Raw genomic sequence first — 16,473 nt, 5'->3', positions numbered from 1 at the left:
TAATTAACATTATCAATACTTAGTATGTTACTGGCATGTTTCTTCTTAATATATATACTTTTCTATTTATTTATTCATTCATATTTATGCTCTTCAGCTAGTTAATTTAAATGCAAATTTTACAAACGAAAGTATACTTCAGTTACATATCTGGATTAATAACAATACCCATTTCAGAAAACATAATTGAATAAAAATAAATTAAAAATATATTCAAACTAGCCAACCCGCCGCATAATTATGTATTGATGGGTGAACACTTCCTGAATGACACAGTTGTCCAAACAGAAGTGAAAACAAAATCGAGCCCAGTGCATTCTTTAACTGCCTTCTCTGCCTTGTAGCGCAGTGGTAGTGTTGCCGCTTTACAGTAAGGAGATTGTGGAAGATTTTGGGTTCGCTTCCCGGTTCTTCCCTGTGTGGATAGCGGTTTGAATACTAAAAACACCGGTATATCAATGTAATGAAGTATTAATATTCTTATGCGTCCAGCGCTCGCTCTCTCTCGTTCGTGCCTGTATGTGTGTGTGTGTCGCTCGCTCGCTGCACGTGTTCCTGCAGGCATACCAGTAAGTGAATGAAAAGATGGAACTCTGGAGAGAGCAACATACAACTGTCCGTGACTGAACACTGGTTTTGGCAGATACATGCATATCGTTTTGAAAGTCTGGCCCTGTGCCTTATTAATTGTCATCGCAAAGGCAAATCTAACAGGAAATTGTCTTCGTGTTAAAGTAAAAGGCAAGTTATCCGCGACAAACAAACTGTTTTACACTCTGCATACCAACCCGCGGCGTAGTATACGCCGCATAATCACGCCGCTTTTTTAATGTTTTTTAAGCAGAGGGAAAAAAATGAACATTTGCAAAATCTGTAACGCTGCGTTCAGTAAGTACATTGCACACGCGTTTAATTTGTCAGCCACTTTTTGCCAGCCGTCTTTTCAGGTTTGGGCTGCTTTTGCAGTGTTACCGCTTGTGCATATTAAATCTTGAAATCCTTCGAGTAACTAATTAACTAACACCCACCCACCCAGCTTGTGTGAAAAAAATGCGCCTGTTCTTTCATCATTTTGTTGCCACCTATCAAAGACTTGCTGCCCCCAACTCCTCACCTGAGTTGCTGTCGTCTGTGCACCTCTGAGCCCCGTTGTCTTTTCATTGTTCTTTGCGGTTCCGGCTGCTTTTCTACACTATATATAATCCACCAAGTCACCCGACCATGGTAGTAGGAGGGGGGTGGGGTGTGTACACAGGGCAGGGACGTATTCAGAGGGAGCGTATGACTCGCACTCAGTGGGTATTCCTCGTTCGTGGGGAACAATTGCAAGCCCTGGTGCCCATTACGAATGGCGTTCCAACGGCTTACCCACACATGTCGGCGCCGGGTAGACACATGTTGATCCATTCAGTGTAGCGTGCATGCAGTACCGGACATCACATACCTGTTAATGCTCAATCTCACGTGGCTGAAAGCCACTTGTCCCTCTAAGAAGTTGGACGCCTACCGCTTGGCGATCGCGTAACTATTAACCAGGAGGGAGTCTCATTCGTTTTCGGAATTAACCAGACTAATCGCTCCACATACTAAGTACGGCCATGCAACACCCCGTACAGAATCGAGAAAGAGCTATCAGTCTGTCAATCCTCTCCGTGTCCGGGCAGGGTGAGGTTTCCCGTGTTGAGTCAAATTAAGCAAGATTTGTGTGTGGCGAGTTGTTGTGTTCGAGCACATGAGCAGGCACTGTGAATGCCTTGAAAGCGTGGGTGGACGCGTGCCGGGGAATAATGAGTATCTATATATCTTGTTAGATATAGACAGCATCTGATAGTTGTGATGGTTTTACACTCCAGTACATTGCGGTGAACGCTGATAACAGTCAGGCGGGCAGGCATATTAGAGTTGGTGCTCTTAGAGTTGGTGGGCGTGTCTCTAACAGTTCGAGTTCTTGGGCGGTGCTCTGTCGTTTGTATCCCACGGTCGGACGACTTGGTGGATTATATATGGCAATGCAGCTGAAACTGAAAAGAATAATGAAAAGTCAACGTGGCTCAGTGGTGCATGTGTACTGTAGCAGAGACGAAAGTGAGTTGTGCCTGGTGAGTTGTTCCGTCCGGGCACATGAGCAGGCACCGTGAATGCCTTGAGAGCGTGGGTAGACGCGTGCTCGAGTTGGTGGGCTGGGCTTTGTGAGTTGACTGTTTTCAAAGCGCTGCGTGCTTTCATGGGTGTCTTGCTTGCTCTGGCAGCAGCTTAGTGAATTATATATATCGATACACAGCCTCTTCTTAGATGGTCCTGCCGCGTCCACCCTCATTCTCGAAGCATACATACCGCCTGGTCATGGGTGGGGAAATGTCTTCCGTGTTCCTGCAGGACCATCTAAGAAGACGCATGTTTGTTGCAGATGCGAATTGCTGTATGTAGCGTGTAAAACAGTTTGCGATGGTGCACGCGGTCATGCGTCGTAACCGAAAAGTCAACGTGGCTCAGAGGTCCATGTGTACTGTAGCACAGACGAACATAAATGATGGCGTTTTTTTGAGGCGTCGCATCCGAGTTGGTGGGTGTGGCTCTGCAAGTTGTCATCGTATCCAATGGTCTTAGAGTTGGTGGGCGTGGCTTCTTCCTGCATGCGCCATGGGTGTCTTACTTGTCAGCGGCTTAGTGAATCCAGTCCCCTTCCTGCGTGCTTTCATGGGTGTCTTGCTTTGCTCTGCGTGCTTTCATGGGTGTCTTGCTTGCTCTGGCAGCGGCTTAGTGAATTATTTATATAGATATAGCAGACGAAAGGTGATATTAACACATGCTTACTCTTGAGGCATACCAGTTGAGATTATTTGTAAAACACCTGCCCGTAAATATCACAGCAATACCCACAGAATACTACTTCCAGCCTTTTGGACTAAAGAGCATTCCCACCACTCCTCTAGCATAATTTCTTGCTTGAAACTGTATGTCCCTTATGGTCACATGAGGTTAAGGGCGAAACACTGTTTTAATAAGACAAATGAAACAGTAACATATGATAAAGACCTTTTTGTTTCAGCATTGAAATATGTTTGAAACTTTTTAATGTGCAGCCTATTATAATTAACTTCACTCTAGCCTCGTCTTTAACTTACTCAGCAGTATATTGCTTGCTGTTGTTCTAGCTGGTCTTCATTCAAGTGCACTCTATCAGGGATTATGTTACCTCCGTTTTCAAAGAAAATATTTTTCTCAACCATCACCACAAGCCACTGAAAAAAATGTTTGGGTGGAGTATTCCTTTAATTGCTGACTTGTTAACTATAAATTACAGCTAAAGTGATTGGGACTGCTGTAAATGTTTTGATAAGTGTGTGTGTTAGTGGGCAGTGTTGGAAAAACTAGAAATTATCTTAATTGATGACAGATACTCACTACTTGCAGAACTTGATTTCAGTTAATCAGGGAGGATAGTCAATTTGAAAATTCACACAAATCATCCAGAAATTCCTTTCTCCCAGTGCTGTATGTCTTTTTAATAAGGAATACCAGGTAATTCCAGAAGTACAGTATAGGTTTTCTCATGTATCTTTTATCACGTACATTGTATTTCATTTCTGTCTGTTACTAGATGCAACTGAGACAATGAATTTCTTGTTTTCTTGTGTAAGCATGACTAAGTTAAAACCTTGAACATTTGAGTAAGGTTTTGCCATGTTAAAAATAATATGTCAGATGTGAATATGGTGTTCATAAATCCATATACTGTATGTATGTACTGTGCTCTTTAGTCATCTATAAAAACTTAACTTTGTTACCCTAGCTTTTGGTTTGTTATAGGCCAAACTTCTATAATAGTTCATCACCACCAGATCCAGAGTTTGAAGGGAATGTCCCATCTTCTCAAGAGATGTTTGGCAGTAGTTCAGATGACTTATCCAGACCCAATGGGCCATCTGCTCCACCTGGATCCCCAGGTTCAATCAATCATTCCCAACAAGGAGAGTCCTGCGGAGGACATGGCCTACTGGTTCAACAGAATCAACCTGGTAAGTTTATGCTACTTCCAGTTTCTGAGTCATATTAATCTCCTCTACCCCTTCTGCATTTTTCAGCAGCTAATGGTAAAATTTCTGATCATATAAGAAAATTCTTTCTTGCAGATTATAGGATATGTTTTTACCTCATTATTTTATTTGACTGTATTTGGTCTACACAAACATTTTTCTCTTGTGGTATTAGTGATTATATTAAATAGCAAAACTTGTGAATACTGAATATTTAACCACCCTTTTAACAGGGGCAGATCCCAGCTGCAGACACCAGTTAGAAAATGACATCAATTCTAAATTGGTTGTGACTCCATCAGAAGGTAGAGGGATACACATACTACACCAAGTCAGGTTTAGAGTTGCCTCTTTATTTAACAGAAAGTTTATGACTGTAAAAGAAAACCAGAGTTTAGATCAGGTATGCAATACGTAAAAGAAATCAAGTATAAATTTCTTGCAATAAAAGTTAATAAAAAATCTAGGCTTAATGCTAAATATAATGTATGAAAATTTGCCTTAAATCTGAAACAAACCATTTCGTATTCAAGAAGATTGCCATATAAGATTGAATTGATGAGGGATTGAGGGTGGTTTTATTATGACCTCTAACAAGCGAGACTTGTGGCGTCTACCTGAAGTAAAAATGTTTTCATGGTTGTTATCAGAGCGGTTTCTAATATGTCATAATTTACATTTCAAAAAACTGTTGTATTAACTAATTTGTAAAATTATTCCAGACTTAGCTCATTTTCTTTCAGATATGTGAGCACTTTTTTTCTAGTTCAAGTTTATTGTCATGTGTACCACATCACAGTATGATTCCAGTTACAGTAATATACCAATAGCAAACAATGAATACCTCACCAGATGCTAAATATATCAGATGGTATTTAAAAAAAACACATCCGGTTCATCTGTCACTAAGTGTGTGAGGTTCTTGCAGTCTTGTGAGGTTTTGTAATCGGTATGGTATATAAGCCTTTATCCATTAAAATGTGCCAAATTTAAAAGCATTACAGACAGGGTCCTACCGATATGGATTTTTTAGATCAATAACAGTATTAATATGTGGGCAGCAAAGTTGACCGATTACCAGCACGTATTGTGCCAATATTGCTGATGTGTTTAAATGTTAGGTTTTCCTGAAAGAAAACTCTAAATGAAAAGTAAAAGTATAAATGTGTGATGTTTTCACATGAACATGTTTTAATTTAACATTTAAATAGGTTAAGTGACTGATTTTTAGTGATCACAAAGTACAGAGACTTCTAGTTTTTGTCATTCTCTCAAGTGTAAATTACAGGTGCTGTGAGCACAAATATGTAAGTGTTGATGCTTATAAAGAGAATAGTCTAGTCCATGTTGATTTAAATATGAAGAATAAAATTCACTGACAACAAAGTTGTTATATTATGCACTCTCATCTGATGATTATATGAAGTAATATATACTTTAGGGGATTAATGAGTGAATAAATAAATCAGTGCTCAAGTATATCCTGAGAGATCCATGCATTAATGAAATTAATTAAATTGAAATCTATTTACCTGCATATAATATGTACCATTTATGTAGGTAATTATTGTTACACAACCTGGAGCATGCTTACTGTAGGGTTATACAACTTTATTTTTACTGTTTTTTTTTTTTACGCTTTACTAGTTTCATTTAGAAAATGAAGTAGTATATTCTGATGGCTGAAAGAAAGAATACCTATTTGATAGGCTACTGGAACATTTAAATTTGCATATCTTCTAGACTCCCATACACAAAAAAACTAGACTTGAAAACCATTACAAAAGAAAGAGCATTTGAATGCATTATTAACATTTAAAATGGTAATTGAAATTAATAAAAAACTATTTGAGAACCAACAAATCTCACTTTTGCTCATGATCTGAGCAAAATGATTTGATACACTGAAAAACATTAGCTTGCCCTCCAAAAGCATACGCATTTTTTCTTAATTTTGCCGTTTTGACTTGTGTATATCAATATCAGTTCCTATTTAATGGCTTTTCTCACACACTGTTAAAGGCAGGTAATGACCATGTAATATATAAATGGTGTCAATGAAAACAAAACAAAAAGATATTTTTATCATTACAGTTTTTTTGTAAATCAGTCTGCTTTGTAAGTTCGTATAACATGAAGAATTCTTTGATGCACATGATGAAAGGACTGTTCATTTGATGATTCCAAGTAGACATTTTGGTGAGCTTATTTGTATATGAAGTGTGATTCATTGAAGAGCCAGGGTAACATATATAACTGTTTGTGGTTACATTTTGGGAGAAGGAGCTGCCAGTTTGAAAATGTGCTATTAAGTTGAGAAAAAACACAGCAGGATGGTTTGCATTTATTGACAAATAAATTGTTTCTCAACAAGCAATCGCTGCAATACAGAAGCATGTGTCTGTGCTTTAGAAAGCCAAACCTCTGCTTTTTCGAAAGCTGACAGATGGGGCATTTTAAAAATAAGACTGAATAACAATCTGCACTGCACATCACTTTGAGTAGAAAACAAACGCTGAAATAGTGGCAAATGCTCATCTGTGAAACTCTCAAAGTCAAAGTACTGTGTAAAGTAATCACTGTGGCATAAAGAGACAAATGCATAATCGTTTGAAAGCAAAACACCTGTTTTTTTTTTTGCTGGATAAATGCTCTATTTCAGTTACAGAGTGAAACCTTGTGCAAACTAGGAGTAGGCTCTGCAGTGGATTTTTTGACAGTGAGAAAAATGTAAATAAACATGGAAAAATTGTAATCTTTAGGTATAACGTAGGCAAATGTATGTTTATGTATTCTGTAAAACTTTGCTGTATTGTCAGTCACAGGATGAAGAATGTAGGTGAATGGTACCACATGGAATTGTTTAGTTTATATGTTGTTAAGGACTCAGTTCGTTTAGCTTCATTGTGCATATCACTCATATGGAGTGGCTTTTCAAACAGACATCTTTTACACTAGAAAAATAACATAATAAACATGCTTTGCAGAGTTTTGGCATTATAATATCAGTGCCAGTTCAAGCAATACCGATGGCATATGTTGAAACCAAATATCAGCCAGATATATTTGCGACCAATATTATTGGCCACCAGCACTAGGTTAAGGGTTGAAAATTAATCAGTAAATACATTATTAACCTGTACTTGCTATTGAAGCGATGGCGTTTTTTGCCAATTTTAAAATAAGATTCAATTTTAAAAGTTATGAGTACATCTTTTTTATATTATTTATATGAAATAACTAATAATACAACCAAACTGAAAATTGTCATAATTCATATACACAATATTTTTCATAGCATACAGAAATACTTGTTTTCTGTGTATAGGATAAAAGTATTTCTTGTGCTTAATTGCATTACAGTGATCCCTCGCTATATCGCGCTTTGCCTTTCGCGGCTTCACTCCATCGCGGATTTTATATGTAAGCATATTTAAATATATATCACGGATTTTTTGCTGGTTCGCGGATTTCTGTGGACAATGGGTCTTTTAATTTCTGGTACATGCTTCCTCAGTTGGTTTGCCCAGTTGATTTCATACAAGGGACGCTATTGGCAGATTACTGAGAAGCTACCCAACTTACTTTTCTCTGTCTCTCTTGCACTGACTTTTTCTGATCCTGACGTAGGGGGATTGAGCAGGGGGGCTGTTCGCACACCTAGATGATACGGACGCTCGTCTAAAAATGCTGAAAGATTATCTTCACGTTGCTATCTTTTGTGCAGCTGCTTCCTGAAGCGACATGCTGCACGGTGCTTCGCATACTTAAAAGCTCGAAGGGCACGTATTGATTTTTGACTGAAAAACAAACTCTGTCTCTCTCTATCTCTCTCTCTCTCTCTCTCTCTCTCTTTCTCCCTGCTCCTGACGGAGGGGGTGTGAGCTGCCGCCTTCAACAGCTTTGTGCCGCAGTGCTTCACATACTTAAAAGCCAAACAGCCCTATTGATTTGTTTGCTAGAGATTGTTTTCTCTATCTATGTGACATTCTGTGCTCCTGACACGCACTCCTTTGAAGAGGAAGATATGTTTGCATTCTTTTAATTGTGAGATGGAACTGTCATCTCTGTCTTGTCATGGAGCACAGTTTAAACTTTTGAAAAAGAGACAAATGTTTGTTTGCAGTGTTTGAATAACGTTCCTGTCTCTCTGCAACCTCCTGTGTTTCTGCGCAAATCTGTGACCCAAGCATGACAATATAAAAATAACCATATAAACATATGGTTTCTACTTCGCGGATTTTCTTATTTCGCGGGTGGCTCTGGAACGCAACCCCCGCGATGGAGGAGGGATTACTGTAATTGATTTTTTTTTTTTTTTTTTTTTTTTTATATGTTTGAGCATATGTAATATTTTGTTTTTATTTTCCTGAATTACCTTTTTTCTGGTTACTTTATTAGTATTCAATAATAAGATTCTAAAACTGTAAGAAGACTGCAATTTAAGATATTTTAGATTTAATGATAATTTAATCTTAATGGACTTTTGTTTACAGATGAGGCCCTTAAAATGGACCTTTTGGCATTCAGCACCTTGAATGACTCCCATTTGAGTGTCAGTGAACCTGACAGTAGTAATACCCAGAAGCCTGCCGTTCAAGTCCCGGATTTTCTTCCAGCCATGCAAAAAGCACTGTTCATCAGACTAAGTCAAAATCAACATGCTGATGAGCATCGTAAAGAAGAAAACCGAATGCATAAGAGAGTCAACAAAGAAAAAGGTACAACTGCCTAAAATTGTATGTATTGTAAATTGTTATGCTAGGCTGTTATTTAAAAATGAAATTTTAAGTTTAGAAATCTGAAGTAGACAGTTTAAAGGACAGAAACCTACTGTAGTACATGCAGTTGCTCAGAATTATTTTACATTAATTTAGCGCTGAATAGTGTATTGTCAATTGTAATTAAATGTCTGTTCGCAATACTTATAAGAATTATTATTATATGCATATGATGATCAAAATTTTAAAAGTACCAGCAAATAGCTGTCATACGTAATGTTCTGAATAAGCTCATAGGCTTGTATTTAATGACTGGAAGCATACTTTTGTTGCCTCAAGCTAAGTTCTTAGCAGTTGTTCATCCCTACCTGTTATAGCATAAGTCTAACTGTTCTTTTGGATTGGGAAAGAGACGAAATGTTGGTGTAAAAATGAGCTTTTGTTTTTACTAATTGAAACATTTGAATACCTGAGTAAAACTAGGTATATTTACATTTAAAATTTTCCTTTAGTTGCATGTGGGCACATCTAAAAACAGTTTTCACTGGATACCAAAAATCAATGCTATATAGCTCATTGTTACTTAGTTCTGGTCTTGGAGGTTCGCAGTGGCTATAGGTTTTCATTCACACCAATTTCATAATTAGAAACTAGACTTAGCTAATGATCAAACTTTGTATTTAAGGATATGGCTTGTTAATGTTTTGATTCTTCCAAGATAAATCTTTATCACATTGTAGATTTTTCGTATTTTGAGAACATTGTCCATATGTTTTGTGGTCTGAAGCGAATTTGTATTTCTTGGTCCTTCCATTCTCTCTCATTTGTTTTAAAACATTGTATTAACACAGATGCTTCATGATATATATACACAGGTTTAAATTGAAGCATATTAGCTGGGGAGCTCGTGGTTCCTTTGTCACTTGCACCTCATTATTAACAGATGGCTGATAAGAAAATAGGCAACAATTAGAAGATGAGAACAGGCTATTCAGTCCAGCAAAGCTTACCAGTCCTATCACTTAATTCTATAAAAACATCAAGTCTAGTTTTGAAAGTCCCTAAAGTTTTACTGTCTACCCTACTACTTGGTAGCTTATTCTGTCTATGGTTCTCAGTGTTTGTGCGAAATTTACTCCCTTCATTTAATTCCCTTCATAATTTTAAACACTTAAATCATATCATTGCTTAATCTTCTTTTTTTCTTAAACTGAAAAAAGCTCAGCTCTTTTAATCTTTCTTCATAATTCATCCACTATAGCCCTGGAATCAGCCTAGCTGCTCTTCTTTGGACTTTTTGAAGCGCTGCTATGTCCTTTTAGTAGCCTGGAGACCAAAACCGAACATGGTACTCCAGATGAGGCCTCACCATGGCATTTTAAAGCTGGAGCATAACCTCCTTGGATTTGTACTCTACTCATCGTGCTATATAACCTAACCTTCTCTTAGCTTTCCTAATGGCTTTTGAACACTTTCTGGAAGTTGATAGTGCTAATAAGTCCACTACGACTCCTAAATCTTTCTAATAAGGTGTAACTTGTTTTTCAGACCTCCCATTGTGTATTGAAGCCTAACTTTTTTACTTCTTATGTGTAATACTTTACTTTTACTGACATTAAATTTCATCTGCTACAAATTTGCCCAAGCCTGTAATGCTGTCCAAGTCCCTCTTTAATGATTTAACGGATTCCAGGTTATTTTCCAATCCACCATAGTATCTTGATATCATCTGCAAACTTAACCAACTAGTTACTTATATCTCTACCCAAAGTGTGTGTGTATGTGTGTATATATATATATATATATATATATATATATATATATATATATATATATATATATATATATATATATATATTAAGAATAGCAGCAGCCCTGTTGAACATCACTCTTAACATCAGCCAATTTTGGTAAGGTTCGTCACACCATCACCCTCTGCTTCTTGTGTCTGAGCCAATTCAGCACCCATCTACAAATATCACCCTGAACTCCTGCTTCTTTTTGTTTGATGCTCAACCTCTCATGCGGCCCCTTATCAAATGTTTTCTGAAAGTCAAGATAAATAGTATCATATGCTCAAACTTTGATAATACCTTTTTGTTGCTTCCTCATAGAATTCCAGCATGTTAGTAAAACATGACCTTCCTCTTCTGAACCCATGCTGACTGTTCAGAAAAACACCTGTACTTGCAATGTGCTGCTCTTATATGCTTATCCATAATAATTTCTTCCATTAATTTTTCTGTGATGCACGTTAAGCTTACTGGACTATAGTTGCTTGGATCTGCCCAGTCACCCTTTTTATATAATGGGATATTTGGCATTTTCCAGCCCTTCAGAACTTCCACAGTGCACAGTTTTGTCCTAAAAATGTACGTCAAGAGTTTATATATGTACTTGCTAACCTCTTTAAGAAATCGAGGGTAAATATTATCTGCTCCTGGAGATTTGTTTGATTTCAGCCTATTTAATCTGAGCAGTACTTCTCCCACTACAATTTCTGTATCACTCAGTACCTCCTTAGTAGTCCCATTTTCCACTTGGAGGTTATCCAGTTCCTGTCTTGTGAAGGCCTCAGTACAATGTGTGTTCAGAGCACCTGCTGTCTCACTGTCTGTATTTTTTATTTCTCCTTTACCATTCCTGATGCACTTCACCTCATTGACTGTTCTTTTACTACTACAATACTTTAAGAATCTCTTTGGGTTATCTTTTGCCGTATCTGCTATATTTCTCTCTAATTGTCTATTAGCCTTCCTAATATCCTTCTTAATGATTGCTCTCATGTTCTCATACGCCTTATGATTCATTTTGGAGTTATTAGTCTTATACACCTTACACATCTGTTTTTCCTTTGCAGTTTCTTTTTTTAATACTTCATTCACCCACTGCAGAGTTTTTTTTTTTTAAGTTTCCTATTAATTCCAAATTTAGGTATGTACCTGTCCTGCATTACATGTAAAACATTTTTAAACATGTTCCACTGCTCCTCTACTGTCTCCACACTGAAAAGCTTATCCCAGTATTAAAACCTTAATGCATCTGTTTAAAACTAAATTAGACAATTAAAGGGTCTGAATCGTAACCAAAAAGTTGCCTGAAACTAAGCCCCAAAAACATTCTGCTACAGTAGTAAATAAAAGGATTCTAATTAGAAATTTGGCTAAAGCAAAAACCTGCAGAGGTCAACTTCCCTAACATTGACCAGTTTGGAGAGGTAATACTTTTGTATTCCAGGCCCTATACTAGGTACCTTTGTATTCTAGGTCAACCTTGTTGAGAGGTTTACTTACCTCGGCACCAATGTTCATGTCTCTGTTGACTTTTCCCCTGAAGTCAGTAGAAGAATTAGAGAGTATGGGGGGTCATGAGGTTGCTGCAAAGGGGTATGTGGCGCTCCTGATATCTTTGCAGAAGGTACTGTGTCTCTTCTGAGAATCCTTGGTTACTGCTTGTTTGACTTTGTGTCAAACGAATGGTTACTCACGTAGTCCCGAATGGGGGACATCACCTGCATTGTGAGGGAGTGTCAGTTACGACACTATGGCCGTGTGGTGTGATTCCCCGAAGTTGATCTGGCTTACAGGATCCTCATTGTTGAGGACCTGAGCTGCTGTACACAGGCCAAGGGGATGCCCACATAACATCTGGCTGACGTATCTCCCTGGGGGGGTTGCCAACCAGGATGCCAAGCTGATTTGCTGTGTGGTAGGTGCAGCAACAAAATGTACCATTGCATGCTCCCCAACCTGACCTGAAGTTTTCTGAAGGTGTTCCACAGTGAAATGACCGACAGATGTCTAACAGAGACTTGCGCTCCATTTTTTACTATAACATCTCTCCAGTTGAGCAGTGTCATGGTGGTACCTCTCCTTGTGTTCATCAAAGATCATTCCTATGTTCTTGGGGGGGAAAAAATCCAACCAAGTGTACACCAATCTATTGTTAGAATTATTAAGCAAAAAAGATGCATTTTTATAATTTTATTTATTAATTTTATTGTAATCAGTCAATACAAATAGATCAATTTATACAAAAAAGAATTGAAGACAAATCAAACCCCACCCTTGAGAAGGAGAGCATGGCCAAAGGAGAATTACTTAGGGCTTTTTAATAGGGCAAAAATAAACAAAAGAAAGGAAAAAAATATATATATAGGTAAATAAAAAATGGAGAAGGGAAAAAAATGCGAAAATAATTATTTCTTCTTATTCTAAAATATTATTGATTAGATCCTGCCAGGTTTTGGAAAAATTCTGTAAGGATCCTCTAACTGAGAATTTGATTTTTTCCAATTTCAAATAATATAAAACATTTTTAGCAGAAAATTATTACATATAGTGTAGTTCATTGAAAATTACCAAATGTCATCCTGAATGTTTAATGAAAGGAATACCTGAAAATAATCAATATTAACACACATCTGTGTGACCAGAATTTGTCTACAAATAAATTTGTTTTTTTAGGCATTAAGCACTTAGAATTATTATTCTTATTCTGATTTCAGTTTAAGAAAAGCTTTTCTTTTTTTTAACATAATAAGATAGACTTTGTTAAGGTTTATTTTGTTACTAGCTAATTTTTAATAACTATCTAAACTCTGGAAATAGTTGCAATTATCATAGGTAGGGTCACCTCATGACGTGCTATACACTTTATATTATTGCATAATGAAACAAAGTGGAGAAGACATGACTGTAGCTGTCAATAGGACTGGACATTTTGAACAGTGTTTTTATAATTTTTCAAGAATTTTTTGAAGTGTCCCAACAGTTTCTTTATTTATTTGTTTAAAATAGTTTTCATAAATTATGTGTTTAACTTGTTTAGATGAAGCTGTGAATTGGTATTCAAGTGATGATGAAGAAGATGGCAGCAGCATGACAGCTATCCTTAAAACACTAAAAAAGCAAAGTGAGATTCTACAAAATCAGCATCATTCAGCTACAGCGCATCTGATAGTATCCCAATGTCATACAGACCCCCGGCTTCAAAAAGAAAAGAGTACACCTTGTGATCCTCGAATAAAATATGATCCGAGGCATGGTTCATCTACTGAGTTAGCAAGAAAGCAAATGGATGCCACCACTATTGACCCAAGACTTACCCGTGACCCCAGAAAAATGAAGCCTCAAGTGGGGAGTAGTAGTCCAAGGTTGGATATGCATCATATTAATGCTGCATATAATTCAAAACCACAAACAGGTGATGAAGATGAAGAAGGCGAAAGGGAACTTAGAGAAAAGACTGCTATTATTCCTCAGGAACCAATGCCTGGCTTTGCATTGAGGGACCCTAGATGTCAGATAAAGCAGTTCAGTCACATTAAAGTAGATATTATTCTATCAAGACCAGCTTTTGCAAAAAATGTTGTATGGGCCCCTGAGGATCTTATTCCCCTTCCCCTCCCTAAACAGGAGCCATCAATCAATTTGCCTCTCCCTCCACTTATTGCTGATCCAAGACTAAATAAAAATCACAATGTTTTAAATGATACTAATCAAAACTCAGTGCTTCAGGATCCTCGTCTGGCAGGAGGAAGAACAAAAGAAAACTTTGGTAAAGTTGGATTATTAAATAAACTTTCAGATGCTAAGAGTTCTACAGAAAAACCTTTAGATCCTAGACTTCATAAAACAGTAGATCCCAGGCTTCATAGACACTCCAATACAGATTCTCAACAGCTGTTGCCTAAGGATTTACATTATGGTACTGATCCTCGACTTCCCAGAGTATGCTTGAACTCGGCAGGAACTGTTACGATAAAATCAGAACCAGAAGACTTGCCTCCATATGCACCAAAACTGTCATCATCTGGTGGTGGTCTTGGGAGTCCAACTACATTGCTAAGTGGAATTAGCTTGTATGATCCCAGAATTCAACCTTTGTCATCAGTAAAGGATGAGGATGAACATCTTAAAAAACTGGTTATGACAAAACAGCAAATTAAGCAGGAAAATATCTTACCAGCCACCTTAGAGGTTTCAAAGATTGAGCTGTCATCAGAAAGTAGTAATGCAGATGATTCTTCGGAAATCACAGCAAATAAAAGTCAAAACACTCCTCAAATAACTTCAAAATCTGTTCAACCTTCTGCAGTCCATAATTTGCCCATTCAGGCTTTGGCTGGTTTAATTCGGCCTCCATATTCAGACCCTAGACAAATTAGACCAACTTCTCAAGCCATTCAGGCCACTCAGCATCAGGAAAGTGACTCAAGTGATGAAGTGGATGATGGTAAACTACTAAAAGATGTATTTAAAACTTTTGACCCAACAGCATCTCCCTTCTGTTAAATAAATAAATTTCTAAAACCTCAAAGATAACCAGACTTACAGTACTATATAAAACCATTTATCTTTCAAATATCACATAATTTATTTAGCTTGGTAATTATTTATTTTTATTGTGAATTAATGTTCATAAATATTCTGTGGTATGAATTAATCTATTTGATACAGTATGTATTGGCTGAAGAACAGTGCAGGTAAATTTATAATGTGTTCTCAACTTTTAAATGTAAAAATTTATATCTGTATAGTATATGTGATTAATTCAGTAAAGTTTATTTTGTCAGTTACAGTGTATCAGAGATGTATACTGAAGTATTACACTTTTATTTGTTGAAATAACATATTCTGACACTTTTCTATATTTGTACACATTAGTGCAAACATAATGACAAGGTCAGACAACACCCACATTTAATATTCTGAATAATGTTAAACATTAACATTAAAGTGAGATATAACTTTTTCCCCATATGTATCATTTCTGGAAAAAATACCACCTTATAGCTTTGTTAAAGTATTTATTGTTGACCAATCATGAAGAAAATTAAACACTAGATTAATTAAAAATACAATATTCATACCTCCTGTTATCAGTAATTTAGCCTGTTGATAAAATAGCTTTGACTGTATAAATTAAAAACAATGGAAAACTTTTTATGTACAATTGATGCTGTATTTGCCATGTTGTCTCAAGTGTGTTTGAACACGATTTTCTTGACTGTGTGATGCAAAAAGATACTTGTTACTGTATTTATATTTTTAACTGTGGTGCACCATGTTTTATTTAATTTTCATATAGGAAAAGTGAGGGAAAGCAACAATTCTTGTGTTTTTTTTCTTTTTTTTAATAAAACAAGACCTTGTAGTTTGGTGACATGTTTTAAACAATATGGATCATTAAAAATAATTTGGGAAGTTGATAAGGTTGCATGTTTAAATGTTATGCTTATTTAACATTATTCTAATTTTAAGCACACTGTAAAAGGGTAAGGCTACAGTCAAACTTTCTAAAAATTTCCATTTCTTGATTATATTAGTTAAGTTGCACATTGCTTATGCATGTTATTAGTGACATTTTTTAATTCATATGTTGTTTTCACAACAAAATGTTGGCAACATTAGGAAACTCAACAATTTTAATTGTGTATATGAGATTTAAATGTAATTTGCAGTTGCTTATACATTTTAATTCCATTCATATGTACAAAAAAACACATATATTCAGTCCTCTCCACAATTATTGGAACCTGGGTAAAGATCAGTTAATAAAGTTTATAAACAAAGATCACCTTTTGGTGTGTAACCTTAATCCCAAACTAAAAAATGAGAGAAATATAACATTTAAAAGAAGTAAATTCATTCTGAGAAAAAAAAAATTCTCATCAAGAACTAATTATTTTTAACAGAACCACACATGCCATG

The 16,473-nt window shown here is 36.5% G+C and overlaps 1 protein-coding gene across 2 annotated transcripts in view; it reads left to right on the top strand.

Moving 5' to 3' along the window:
- The window catches only part of LOC114665593 (zinc finger CCCH domain-containing protein 6), a 41,401-nt gene extending 25,427 nt beyond the window's left edge, over nucleotides 1–15,974 (top strand). For both annotated transcript variants that reach the window (XM_051919641.1, XM_051919640.1), the window contains exons 10-12: nucleotides 3,811–4,019; nucleotides 8,534–8,758; nucleotides 13,589–15,974. In XM_051919641.1, coding sequence (XP_051775601.1) covers nucleotides 3,811–4,019; nucleotides 8,534–8,758; nucleotides 13,589–15,054 — 1,900 coding nt within the window. In that variant the 3' untranslated portion in view covers nucleotides 15,055–15,974. The remainder of the gene's footprint in view (nucleotides 1–3,810; nucleotides 4,020–8,533; nucleotides 8,759–13,588) is intronic.
- The last annotated feature ends 499 nt before the right edge of the window (nucleotides 15,975–16,473 follow it).

Source organism: Erpetoichthys calabaricus, chromosome 15 (assembly GCF_900747795.2).
Source record: "Erpetoichthys calabaricus chromosome 15, fErpCal1.3, whole genome shotgun sequence".
In the NCBI taxonomy this organism is placed as follows: domain Eukaryota; kingdom Metazoa; phylum Chordata; class Cladistia; order Polypteriformes; family Polypteridae; genus Erpetoichthys; species Erpetoichthys calabaricus.
Note: the sequence above shows the minus strand (reverse complement) of the source record. Positions and strands in the feature narration are given on the sequence as shown.